This window comes from Dermacentor andersoni, chromosome 6 (assembly GCF_023375885.2).
Source record: "Dermacentor andersoni chromosome 6, qqDerAnde1_hic_scaffold, whole genome shotgun sequence".
Classification (NCBI taxonomy): domain Eukaryota; kingdom Metazoa; phylum Arthropoda; class Arachnida; order Ixodida; family Ixodidae; genus Dermacentor; species Dermacentor andersoni.
In genome coordinates, this window is record NC_092819.1 from 112,998,039 (window position 1) to 113,011,692 (window position 13,654).

Below are 13,654 nucleotides of genomic sequence, written 5' to 3' on the forward strand. Positions count from 1 at the left end.
TGAATTTTAGTTTCCATTTGAGTCATTGCAGGTTATTTCGCGCTCTCATGTGCCAGATATGTGCCTTTGGAAACAAGTTGCGCCCTAATCATGTGCTTTATAAGTAAATTTTGTCGCGATAAAGGGGGGAAGTGCCCACAGCGCTATGCCTCGGCACACTGAGCCCCACGGTTGGTACATGCCTGCCCGTAAACTGTCGTCCAGTACAAACTCGAGGAAACAATAGACGACAACCACATGTACACTCTGAAAGCATTCATTATGATTGCAACTAACACTTTGAGCAAGCCAGCTAGCTGTAGTGGACATCATTGAGGGTTCCCTCAAAGAGAATGATACGCTAGGTAAAAAAGGGGCTTCCGACTTGCCAAGTAGGGATACGGGCGGCCGCAGCAACTGCTAAGGCAAAAACGCGGTTGATTTACCACGTACGGAAAAACGGGAGTGGCGGCGAAGACTTCCACACTCGCTGCTTGCTGCTGACCAAAGAAACTCTGCTCACATGACACACCCGGTGGCACTGATAGCGCTTGCAATTCCCGTGCACCCCCCCCTGTGAAAGGAAGTGTTCCCCTCTCACCAACCTGCTTGGCGCATGTGCCCCTGACACGACGAACACCTCGCGTGTGACGGTCATGGGAGCCGAGGATTCCCACAATCTTCACCTATGTATATACCAAGGAAATCATCCCTTATACAGTCAAAACCGGCGATAACGAAATCCCGTGACTACAAAATTCTTGCGACAATGAAATATTTTCGTATCCCCGGCAAACGCCCATAGGATTAAGTGCATTTTGTACCTCTTTACAATGAAATGTGAGTGTACTAAAATCCCGCATCAATGAAATTTGATGGTACGTAACCCCACATATTACCTACTCATGCAAGGTTAGCGGGCTCCAAACTGTGCTCAAATGCAATTGTGTTGCACTAAAATTGCATTTTTGTTTACAAAAACGACCAAGCACCAGAAGCGCTCATGGCAGAAACCCATCATGGCTGCCATCTTGTTTGTTGATTGCCTGTTTGAAGCGGCACACATGTTGCTACCGACATGTGACGACAGTTTTTGTACCCCTAGTGAATTGCATAATGTGTGCCTCAGTGAGAAAAATGCCGCAAAAACAAAGAAACCCACATTCATGTTTGCGTGAGATGGTGGTCGTAGCATGGGGAGTGCTATGCATTCGGCAGCGATTCAGCGATCGTCCGGGACTACACATTCCTTGCTTCAAGTCTGCTGGTTTTGGTGCCAACTGACAGGCATTGCATGCAGATTTGGCACCGGATGTAGATTTTCGCGAAGGGGCCGTAATCTCGATAGACTTCCTTCAGGTATACGAGATACGATCACTTTTGCCATCGGCACCGGACGCGTTGGCGCCTACGGGTTATAGTGTGCGCTGGACAAATGCTGCTGCCACTGCTGATCAATGCATGCAGCACACTTTGTGCTGTCAGCAGTGTGGTTCTATATCCTCGAGCAAGCTTGCCAAAGTAGGCTCACTAAATTTTGACTGTAAAGGTTCCTTCTGCGGCGCATTACTTATGTGTGCTGTCTCGCTTTGCAACAACGAAATTCTCCCAAAAGCAATGTTTTCCCTGTTCCCCGCCGATTTTGTTATTGCGAGGTTCAACTGTATCTTCAAAGCATTGAGGATTTAAAGCACTTTTCCATCTATCATCAGAATTCCTCTGCCTTCTACCAATTAAACTTGAGCATCATGAGAAAGTGTTACGGCATTTTATCTTGCATCAGGCTCCAGCAATTATAAATCCAGCCTTAATCATGCAAGATGCAAACAAGCTAGTGGCATTTTATGTTGCTGGGTGTTTATCCTGGTTCTTCTTGGCAAGCCTGTCCCCGGGCCTTTTGGTCTGTCTGTTTCTAATGCAGAGCTGCGGCAGCGCACGGACGAGAGCTGTGGAGCCGGTGTGCCTCGGCGAGGTTTCCTGAGTCGATCGCGTGTCTTCAGCGGCTGCCAGCCGTCCTGAATGCTCACTTCCCCCCACGCACAAGTCCTGCTGGTGTTCTTTTCTTCCCACTGCCTTCGTTGTTTACACTATGTTGCAGACAACGGTGACACCTGCGGCGCATGGGCCCAGCTCTGACCCCTCCCCCCCCCTTCCCCTCCTCCACTCCCGGAAGGTATCCCATGGGGTAAATGTGCATCCCATCTTGTATCGACTAGACACTCTAGCAGCCGGACTGCGAAGGGATCTAACGATAGTAGCAGAGCATTGAGATATTTGCCCAATAAACCGGTTTCTTTTTCGTTGTTGTCAGTTTTGGTGTTTTACTTAGCCTTTATTTTCAATTTTGTTTTAACTGTGGACATCAGTCATTAACTACAAAATGGACATATCCCATTTTTCTCTTCCTTACATTCTTCCATCAGTCAAGAATAATAGACCCTTACACAATCATACCTGAACTGACTTGGGAGGTGTTGGCTGACATCGATGCCGGTGCGTATGGGCTGTCTTTTGTCGCGTGGAAAACTCATTTGAGTCATTCCATGCTAAACACAAACCTATACCTCGGCCCTCTCAGATGACATTATTTAAAAATGTTGGGCGCTTATAAGGTCTAAAGAAGTGCATTTACAAAATATTTCATGTTAAAAAATTTCACTGATTATGATACTTCCTTATGTGAAATTTGAGCACAGCTGTATACGTGTTTTTCTTCACTGTATAGTGGCTGGCACAGAGAAATTGACTTGTGTGGCACGTTGCAAATGGAGCAAAGTGTGGCACGACTGCCCCCTAATCTGGAGACAGGTGGGCACGATTCACAGCAGCCGCCAGCCGCTGCCGACAGACCTCCATTCATGCAGCACTTTGTTTCCATATATAATATCATTGGATGCGTTTGCTGCATGCCATCAGTGAATAGACGACGAAGTGCTCCTCTAGCTCCATCTCCTAGCATTCATTGCAACTCTTATGCAGCACTACGCTTTTCTTCTCACACTGCGCTCCATGTTTGCTACAAGACAATAGATGGATGGATGGATGTTATGAGCATTCTCTTTGGAACACGGCGGTGGGTTGCGCCACCAAGCTCTTCTTATTATACTGCCTAATGTCCTACTTAGGTAAAAAAAGAAAAAAATATGCATGATAAATTCCCATAACCAAATTTCCTGACCCCCTATTGTGAACTTTGTTTTTGTACGCCTCCGTTTTTTTGTCGTTTCCCTACTTTCCTACCACCAATCTTCCAATCGCCTCTTACTAATCTCTATTGCAGACATGTTTACTTTCCCCCTGCTCTCGAACATTAGCCGACATGCTCTCCATGTACATTGATGTGGAACACAGAACATGGGATGAAATTTTGCCATACGGCACGTTTGCTTACAACACAGCTGTGCATTCGACCACAAAGTTTACACCATTTGAGCTTGGTTACGGACGTCGCGTTACAACCCCCTTAGACGCCATGCTCCCGGTAGACCACGGAACCACAAGGAATGACACCACTGAACATTTCGTCGAGAAAGCCGAGGAAGCTCGCCAACTACCGGGACCACTGCTTGCGTGGATCCAGTCTCCTGTGGCTTCAACGCGAAAGCATTCTCGATCTCCGCTTTCTGTGGTTCCGAAACGTCATCCGCCTCAGTTAGTTCCATTTCCGCGACTGCTTTTGCAGCTAACTCACCAGCTTTTGATCTCGTTAGTGCTATCAAGCTAGCCGCCCCGAATATTAGCCCTTTCTCGCACAGAATCTGATCTGGCTTTTTTAAGAACAGGTAAGGTACTGCGGAGGAAGTGGAGGAGATATGGCATCTCTCATCTCAAATGTGTGGAAAGGACCCTTAATAGCTAGAAACATTTGCGACCGGAAAACAAACACTGAGCTTCTACAGCTTGCTTAATCCAGCCGCATTCAGCTGTGAACATCTCATGCAAGACATAAGAGCTGTGAATCACGTTCATAGCATTTATGTTTCTCCCGGTACAGAAAAAAAAACTAAAAATAAATATGGGGTTGAGCCCACACCACCATAAGGTATAACGGGCAAAAAAAACAACGATAGAAACAAATGAAAAGGCGGTATGGTTAACCCTACCGCCAACCATAAACCTCATAAGAGAATTTAGTAAATCAAGCCAACTTGAAAAATAATATAGTAGGGGCCGAAACGTTGGATGAGATATATGGTCAAAAAGTCCATATGAATAGAGATAGGAAAAGTCTAGGCGAAGTGAATGCTTATAAGCCCCAAGGTTGCTTAAACTATGGTGTAGCCCCAAGCCGCGCGCACCCCCCCCGAGCCCCAAAAATAAAGTTTAGAAGGAGAGTAGCCATCTGAAAAGGGAAAGTATTGGCAGTGATGCGCTGTTATCACGATGCTGCACATTTATGAATGCATGGAAAAGGGCAGGTGTTCGGCATGTGACAGCCCCTTCCAAGGTCTAGTAGGCAGGTGTTGGTGCGTTGCTTTGGTTTCCAGAAGGCGGGCGCAGCATGACTTCCAAGTGTGTGCCGTCCTAGGAGAGCACCCTGCAGAAAAGGATTTGGCCCACATGACTTTAAATAAAGAGGTGCACGTAGAAGGAGATAGGAGAAAACGACCAGGAAAGGTAGTGAAAAAGAAAGATGGTAGGAAAAGAAGAGGAGAATGAGAACGTTGTATGCAGCTAGTGCCATCTTGCACAGGTAAGCACCACCATGGTTAGCTTAAACAGTGGAGATGATATGAAACAAACCTGCAAAAGTAATATGAAGTAGTGAAATGAGGAGAGCGAGAAAGAAGTTAGTGTGCGTGTGGGAAAACAGAAGAACCAGGAGAAGGAGAGGGAGGGACAGAAAGAATAATGTGCGCAATCTGCAGGAGCAGGGCGCGCAATTTCCGAGTATGGGGAGCAAGGTCGGGTAAGTACTAGGCAGGAAGGACTCGCCATGTGTGGCGGTGCTCAATTGATGCACAATATGCGCAGTGCGTGGGCATGACATGAAGTAATGTGACTTGTTTGAGCAAGGCGTGCACAGAAGTTGGAAGCACGGAGATTAAATAGATTTAAGTAATAAGGAAAGTGCCCATGCCCAGTGAAAAGGTAGACTAGAAGACGATTAGACGGGAACCAAAGTGGAATATCGTATATATTCTGTGTATACACATTTATAAAGTGGTGGTTTTCCCTTCGTGCTAGCAATAGCTGTGCCACTGGCTTCGTGCGATGTGAAAGAATTGTGCGCGCACTGACTTCACTGAGGCGTGACTTTCACGAAGCAAGCCCATGCTTGATGCAGATTATGCAGCCGAGTCAGCAAGCTCATTATCAAATATGCTCCTGTGGCCTGGGACGTAGTACAGGTACTGTATTTCGATTTCCCCCAAGGGCACGTTCGAGAAGCGACTTTTTGCATTGCCAGATGCGCACGTCAGTGATGCGGAGGGTCGAAAGGGCAGTCAGTAAGGATAGGCCGTCAGTATAAAGTGGTATGTCTGTTGTTGCTCTCAGGGATGGTACGAACGCAAGCGCCTCGGCAAATGCAATGACCTCAGCATTGCAGGCGCTAGTCGCTTTGGTCATCCGTAACTTGCGAGCAGCTGTCAATCTACCGTGTGGGTTGCACATGACAAAAGCCGCGCCCGTTACAGTGCTCGTAAAGGCTCCATCGGTGTACATGTGGAAGCCGTGAGCGCAAGAAATGCGGTTAGCTTAAGGAGGGCTGAATCGCTCAAACTAAATTCGGCAGGCTTCTCTTGGGTGATGTGACCATTGGCCAAAGGCTGTTCAATAGCATCCGGATGAAATGTGTTTTGGCCATAATGCATTAACTGGTGGAGCGAGAATAGAGAGAACTCTGCACCTAATCTGTCAAGTTCCACATACTGTAAGTAGTAGGCACTTGGCGAGAACGTGTAGCGCCGATGTCGTAGTAGCGCGATGTGCTCCCGTCAAAGCAATAACAATGGAGCGCTGAACAGACAGCATGCGGGTTGTAAGGTGCGTCGTTGGGAAAGCGGGCCGCAAGACAGGGAACGTGTCTGCCATTGCAGGAAGCAAAACCTGTCTGTATAAGCGGCGTAACATCACTGGATGCATCGTGAAATGCATGCGGATAAAATTTGGCAATCGTATAACCAATACCTCGGCTTTAGTCTTGAGGTAATAAACATGGCCGTGAAAATTCAGTTTGTCATCCAAGACCACGCGGAGAAGTTTAAGGTGGTCTTTGCGTTTTAGGAAAGCGCCGACTAGTCAAATGGGTGGACGCCGTTTGGATGTGCCAATGTGCCCATTGTCGAAGAAAAAACAAAAGATTTCTGTTGACTAATGTTGACCTTGTTTTGAAGGGCCCAACAGTAAACCAAGGGGAGAACAGATTCGGCAAGAGCCTGCAACTGCAGTCGCGACGAAGCGGAAAGAAACATGTTAGTGTCATCTGCGTATGCTTGGATATGCACGCCCTCTGGAAGATGTAAATCCAGAAGGGAGTGAATAAGTAGGTTGCAGAGTAAAGGGCTGATCGGTGAGCCTTACAGGCTTATATATCGAAGGGCAAGACGATACTTCACCAGCGTGCGCTCTAAACACCACCCTGCGGCCCGTCAGAAATATATTAAGAATGTGGTACGTATTCGAGGGGCATCGATACTTCCGTAAAAAGAATAGAGCATTGTCATGCCATACACTGTCGAAAGCACCAGTGAAATCCATTCAAATCAAGCTCGCCGGTGTCTTCGCCGCTTTCAGTGTACTTAGTAGTCTCTGCTTTAAGATATACACAGGGGCACTCCGCGCATGTGCAAAACCAAATTGGTTAGCGTGTATAAGGTTGTGCGAATTGAAGTAATAGAGGTGGGAATTTATTAATTATTCTAATACTTTTCTGAATAATGAGTTCATAACACTATAGGTCAATAAGCGGAAGGCAGGTGAAGAGAACAACCTGGTTTCAGGACAAATATCATGCGGCCTTCCTTCCAAACGGAGAGAAAATGTCGTAATCTGAAGGCAGCGTTAAAGATTACTAGAAAAAACTCAGGATGTAAGCGAAACAAATTTTGCATGAATGTGCCTGTGAGCCCGTGCTGTCCTGGCGCCGCGCGCGGGTTCCCCAGATGCAGTGCTCGCTGTATTTCTGGTAGCGTGAAAGGGTGGTCGTTTGGTGTTGCGGGACATGGACATCCCACAACTGTCCGAATGCGGTGATGGAAGTTGTTATCAGCAATGGGTTCATACACGGCAACATGCGATTGCAACAGCAGCTGATCCGAGGCCAGAACAGAGGCAGTGAGAGCGCCGCTCGGGGCCACAAGAGGGGGGAAGCGTGTCGCAGGCGAGAGCTTTGCGAAATCGAGTTTAAACGGCTCGCCAAAGGTGCTTTACGCCGTCATGTTGTGGCACAAAGCTCTATCAGCTGTCTCCTTCGCCTGATGGAGGTGACGTTTATAGACGCCAAAGGCTACTGCGTGTTGACTACGAAAAATTTTACGCATAGCAGGGTTGCGCGCGCACGTTGATAGCGTCGTCGCAAAGCGCGTACTTGGAGATACTCCTCACCTAATTGAGGTGTCCACCATGACTTCGTCCTCTCCCCATAACTATGCGAAGGTTTTTCTTATGGAGGGCGCTACACTTGGCATAAAATCGCTCTACCGCGACGTCCAGCATCAGCGCTGAAGAAGAAGCACAACTACAGATGCTGTGGAACTACCGGTCGTTCCGAAGAGTCTCAAAAATCTGCGCCCGCGCGAAGTTCGTGTGCCTACGCAACGGCGCGCTTGTGGCACCAAAGAGCGAAAACTCAATACATCGATGGTCGGAGAGAATTTCCTCTTCAGAGACGGACCAGCTGCAGCCGTCTTTAACAAGCGGCACGGAAGCAAACGTCAACAGCAAACGGCAGTGGAGAGGCGCGCCGGAGGTGGCAGTATGTGGCACAAATATTGGAGGACGCTTAAGCTTCGCCTTCAAGAGTGGAACGCGATAGCGTTATCGCACCCCTTTCGCACCGCCTACTCAAACGCGCTACGCCAGCCAAACGTCGTGATCGGCACAGATAGCCGGGCCCCGACGCGCCATGAAGGCGGACGCGATCATGGGGCGAGTGGCGCGCCATGTGTCGGGGCAACGCCGTACATTGCGAGGAGGAGGTCTTCTGTGTTTGCCGCAAGATGGCTCTGCGTGTGCGCAGAGCGCAGAAGAAATGTAGCGGAAACTTACTTCGCTACTCGTGAAACTGCGACTTCTGTAAGTTACATGTTCATACTTACCGATATACACCGCAGTAAAACTTTCTGCGGCACGTTTCTAAGGTAACACCGCATTCACTAGAGGCGATTTTGTCCCGCTTTGAAGGAACGAACTCGTAGCTGAGTGTTCATGTGCTCGAGCCTGAACAATGCGCTCATGTCTAAAATCCATACGCGTTCGCCACACACTGTGCATGCACAGAAGCATAAACAGATCGACAGGCACTCCCTCTGGTTTCGCACATGGCAGGAAGCGTATCCCGAAAGCACTTAACGGCAATTCCTTTTTAAGGCTACGTTTTAGAATATCCCACAAAAACACTGCGTCATGACAGTCCAAAAAGATATGCTCAATCGTCTCCGGTTGACTTCATTGAAAGTGTGTTATATATACGCGAATTCTTCTGTGCACCGAGTGATCCTCCTGATTGGCTAAGTGCTTTGGACAAAGTGACTAGCCTACATCGTTCTTATCACACCACACTGATCCGGCATTGACTAGTTATTTTTTATGACCATGTAATACTCACATTGTATTTTCTTTTGCCAAGCCGGTAATAAAAAAAAAAACTCGTAGCTGAGTGGTAGCGTCTCCGTCTCACACTCCGGAGACCCTGGTTCGATTCCCACCAGCCCATCTTGCTAGACGTTTTTTATTTATAAAGTGCCTTCTGGGATTTATCGCTCACGGCCAACGCCGCTGACGCCGACACCGACGACACCGGCTTTTCTACGACACGAGCTCGTTAACGCTGTCGCGTTAAAACGTGCACGTAGACACGCGCGCAGATCCTCCACTACGGTAGCGGACGTCCACCCCACTGTGACGCGCCCGCGACTCATGAGCGCGGGGAACGCCGCGGGGTTCAGCGCGATGACGTGTAAGATTACCCGACCACTCCCTAAATGAAACACGTACCTCGCACAGCGAGGGGTCGAGGTTAAGGTCCGGGTGGCGCGAATTAATCTGTGCGATCAAGTTATAAGCTCCGGCACGTCAGGGCTAACACCAGTAATTTTAACTTACGGCTTTCTTTGTTCGACTAGCCTGACCGGCATTGCCGTTTTCGTTAGTGTGTTATTCTCTATCGTCGTCCTCAGCCGCTGCACTGACGCGAGATCGTTGGAAAGCGCGGTCAGACCGTGCGGCGTTTTGCGTCTCCTGACCTCTCCTATTTTTTCTTCTACGGGTCAATGTTTGCTTTAAGTATTTTCGAAAGGTCGCGTGCGCAGGACTGGTGGGAGCGCGAGGTGATAAACACATCACTTATGCATGTTCTCGCCATGGCAAGTCGTTCTCCGTGGTGGCGTCCATGGAGGCAAGCACTGGGGCAGACGCAGCAGCAGTTGGGAAGACAGAAACTCCCGCAGTCGCCAAAGATGCACCTTACAGGGCCCACGACGGTATATATATGACATCACCGGCGGTGCTGAGGGAACGGCGCCTGGGTGCAGCAAGCCGCACACGCTCGCGCCAGTTGGTCAGTAACCTAACTCGTCGGCCCTGCCGCATTGCCGCGCCGCGACCGCCCGCATGTCCGCACACTCCTGCATCTCCATCCTCATAGTTATCTTACAGTTGTTGTTCAACGTGATGTCTGTAATTCGTTTATGATACTCGACGAACGGTGAAATCAAGCCGAAAGGGCGCATCGATTCCTTCGCGCTCAGAACACGTTTCCGCAATCCGCTACCCACCCAGCCGGCGCTCAGCGGGCTTCTCCTTAACATCAGCGATTAGACGATCGCCGTCCACCGCAAAATACGGATTGATCCTACCTCGGGGAGCTGCCTGCCGAAGAAGAACATCCCTCGGGAGGTACATCAGCACTGGGGACTTCGATTTCAGCCATGCCCTGCTAGCCGGTATGCGCCATTATGGCTCTCTGCCCAGCAGCTAGCCTCGGGGAAAGGTCGCAAAATGGCAGAAATAACCCCTTTTCGCCCAAACTGAGGCGAGGAACGATGCCTCTATACGTTCAAAAGCAATCCCTGAAATAAATTTTGGCGCGAGAATAAAAATGTACCGACCTTTCGCAAAAAAAAAAAAAAAAAGGAAGCGGGAGACCGAAGTCACGGTGGAAGACTAAACCGTCACCGAAGCGACCACCGAACCAAGCAAGCTGGCAGCCCACTGCACCCGTCCATAGCAGCCGCGGAGTCGCGCAGTACGCGACATGGTTTCCCGTTTGCCTCAAAGTAGCACATGTAGGTTCGAGCAGCTTCATGTTCTCGTCATTGCAACCGACCGATAAAAACGCTACCTTTGCCTTGTTACATTGCGCAGAAATGTGCCCTGGTTTGTGACAGTTGTAGCAAAGAAAGGGTTTCCTCACTTCCGATTTCGTTTTCTGCTCTGCCTTGACTTCAGGGGTCCCTTCCGACCAGGAAGTATTACATTTTGAGGTACCCTCTAACATAGGCTCGTCCTTTGATTTTTCGGGCCTTAGCTTCGACGGGCCGCGCCTGAAATTGGGATCGACTTTTCCATCGTCGCTGACTTCGCGACCCCGAAGCGTCAGAAATTCCTGGGCTAAATCAGCGGCTCTGGCTATCATGCTAACTTTTGGCCTATCTTGAACCCAGTACCTCGCGTTCTCAGGTAACCAGTTGCAAAATTGTTCAAGTGCAAAGCACTGAACAACCCCCGCGTGATCACCATAGGCTTCTTGCTCCTTGGCCGTTCCTCCACGTTTGAAGTAAGCTTATATGCAAATTCTGCATAGTACTCATTCCTAGCCTTTTGCATTTCGCGGTACTTCCGCTGACAGCCTACACTTCCTCGGCAAAGTGGACTTTTAACTTACCATAATTCTCATCTTCCCGTCTTGTTAAGCGAGCGTAACGCCCATTGCCTACCTAGCCCGGTAATAGTGTGAGCAGACGCTGTGGCCACGATTCGCGGGAGAACCCTTGCTTCACACACGTCCGCTCGAAGGTCACCAAGAACAAACCAGTGTCCTCTCCAAACTTAGAGCCGCTTTCGCTCTGTCATCTTCAAAGGTACGCGCTCTCCTGCAATGTTTCCTTTGCCCGTCTGCCCTGCTGCTCTAGCGCATTCTGTTTCAAGCTCCAGTCGCTTCTATTCAAGAGCGCGTTCTCTTTCGTCACGCTGTTTCTGTTCTTTACTCTCTTTTTTTCACCTTCTTTCCGTCGTTTACGTTCTCGTTCTTGACGGTCCTTCTGCTTTTTACGTTACCGTTCCTAGCAGTCTTTCTGTTTACGTTCTCGTTCTCGGCAGTCTTTCTGTTCTTTACGTTCCCGTTCTTGACATTCTTTCTGTTCTTAACGTTCCCGTTCTTGACCTTCTTTCTGATCTTTACGTTCCCGTTCTTCACGCTCTCTGTGTTCCTTGCGTTCCCGTTATTGACGTTTTTTCTGTTTTTACGTTCCCGTTATTGACATTCTTTCTGTTTTTACGTTCCCGTTATTGACATTCTTTCTGTTCTTTACGCTCCCTTTCATCACCTTCTTTCTGTTCTTCACGTTCCGGTTTTTGACGTTCTTCCTGTTCTTTAGGTTGCCGTTCTTGACGTTATTTCTGTTTTTTACGTTCCGGTTCTTGGCGTTCTTTGTGTTTTTTACACTCCCTTTCATCACCTTCTTCCTGTTCATTACGTTCCCGTTCTTTCGGTTCCTTACGCTTCCCGTTCTTTACATCCTTTCTGTTCTTTACATACCCGTTCTTGACGTTCTCTGTGTTCATTGCGTTCCCGTTCTTGACGTTCTTTACGTACTCGTTATTAGACAGTTTTAGTTTCACGTACGTAAATGGTTTGCGTACGGAGAGCGCTAACGTGGGAGCAGTGCGCCTGCGCAGAACGCAAAAGGTTTGCGTGAGTCTCACGGACGTATGTGATGCTCAAAAGTTTGCATGCGTTCTTTGCGCACGTAGCGAGCTCCGCGCGGCGGTCACGCGAGATCTCGAACAAGCGAGAGAATCATTGCAATATGGCAGCCAAACACGCCGACAAGGTAGCTCCGCGCCTTCGTTTTTCTAAAAATGACTCGGATTTGTTGCGAGACGTAAGGGAGTGCAACCCCTTCGAGGACATGTGGTATAGCACTTCTAAGCATTGCGAAGCTCCGATCGGCCCAAGAACAAAATTTTACGTGTTTTGCGCGCCAATCCAACTCGACTGGCTTGGCTTTGATTTGTTTTGGATGTCAATGGCTACACCAGTGTTTATACCTGGCGATAGATGGCGATACATGGTCGCTTTTAGTAGGGTGCCTCGATGTCCTCCTCGCCCGGCGCTCGCGGCGGGCGAGGAGGACATCGAGGCACCCTAGCTTTTAGCGTGCGTCGCGTACGTGTAGCTAAAAGCGCTTCAGGTGCAGTGCGCGTATGGTACGTAGAGCTTTCACGTTTACGTGCGTGAAGTCTCTGCGTACGCGTAACTAAAACTGTCTATTGAAGTTCTTTCCGTTATTTACGTTCCCGGTCCTTCTGTTCTTTACGTTCCCGTTATTGACATTGTCTTCGATTATTTACATGCCCGTTCTTGACGTTCTTTTTGTTCTTTACGTTCCCATTATTGAATTTTTTTCTTCTGTTATTTACGTTGCCGTTCTTGACGTTCTTTTTGTTACTTACGTTCCCGCTCTTCACGTTCTTTCTGTTTTTTACGTTCCCGTTGTTCACGATCTTCTGCCTGACGTTTTGCAGGCTCCATCTCTAATAATCTCCAGGCATTCCTTAACCTAATCATCGTCAGCCTCTAGAGCAAGGGCAGCCTCTATCAACTCTGGTTTTCAGAGTGCGTCAGGGACATCCCGGTGCAACTCCTTCGCCAGCGGCAACGACTCCGGTTTACGTAATGACTTCAAATTCATGGCTGTTTTAAGTGCTGCTCCCTCTACTGCACACACCTGTGTTGCGGCAACCTAACTAGGTGACAGCAATAGCTCGAATTACCCGTTCTGTTCTAACCATTGAAAAAAAATCGGCAAAACTCAGCAGAGAAAGTCCCACACTCACCACCTTGCCGCAAGGGTCCGCCATAGATCATCGCAAACACTGCATTCAGTTGCGACTTGGTAGACGAGGCTCGTGTAGATCTGTGCCCCACCGCTGCTTACCAGTTGGTAAGGGGACGGGGTTTTGTGAACCTCCAGCAACGTCGCTTGGTGCTTGAACCAGGTTGACCATAGGAAAGAGTTCGGCAGGGAAGGCGAGGTGATGTAAAAATAAATAACAGAAGTTTAATACATCGCTACGTGTTAGCAGTGCGCTCCTAGCAAAAAAGAAGGCAGAGAAGATGCGACTATGCGCGGCAACGGCTCTTTGGCTTTCTTATACCCTCCACTTTCCGGACATCCGCATTATGTGCTACCCTCTGTTAGACGGCCTTATCAGGACACGTCGGGGCAACCCATCCGGAGGGACGCGGAAGGGAATCCATTCCTTGGCGTAGAGTGCTTGAGTGTCGTAT

General features: G+C 48.8%; 1 protein-coding gene across 3 annotated transcripts in view; it reads left to right on the top strand.

Moving 5' to 3' along the window:
- Positions 1 to 2,284, top strand: part of Lkb1 (Lkb1/serine/threonine kinase 11) — a 53,262-nt gene extending 50,978 nt beyond the window's left edge. For all 3 annotated transcript variants that reach the window (XM_055066319.2, XM_050170998.2, XM_055066320.1), the window contains exon 9: positions 1,901 to 2,284. In XM_055066319.2, coding sequence (XP_054922294.1) covers positions 1,901 to 1,998 — 98 coding nt within the window. In that variant the 3' untranslated portion in view covers positions 1,999 to 2,284. The remainder of the gene's footprint in view (positions 1 to 1,900) is intronic.
- Positions 2,285 to 13,654: the final 11,370 nt, after the last annotated feature.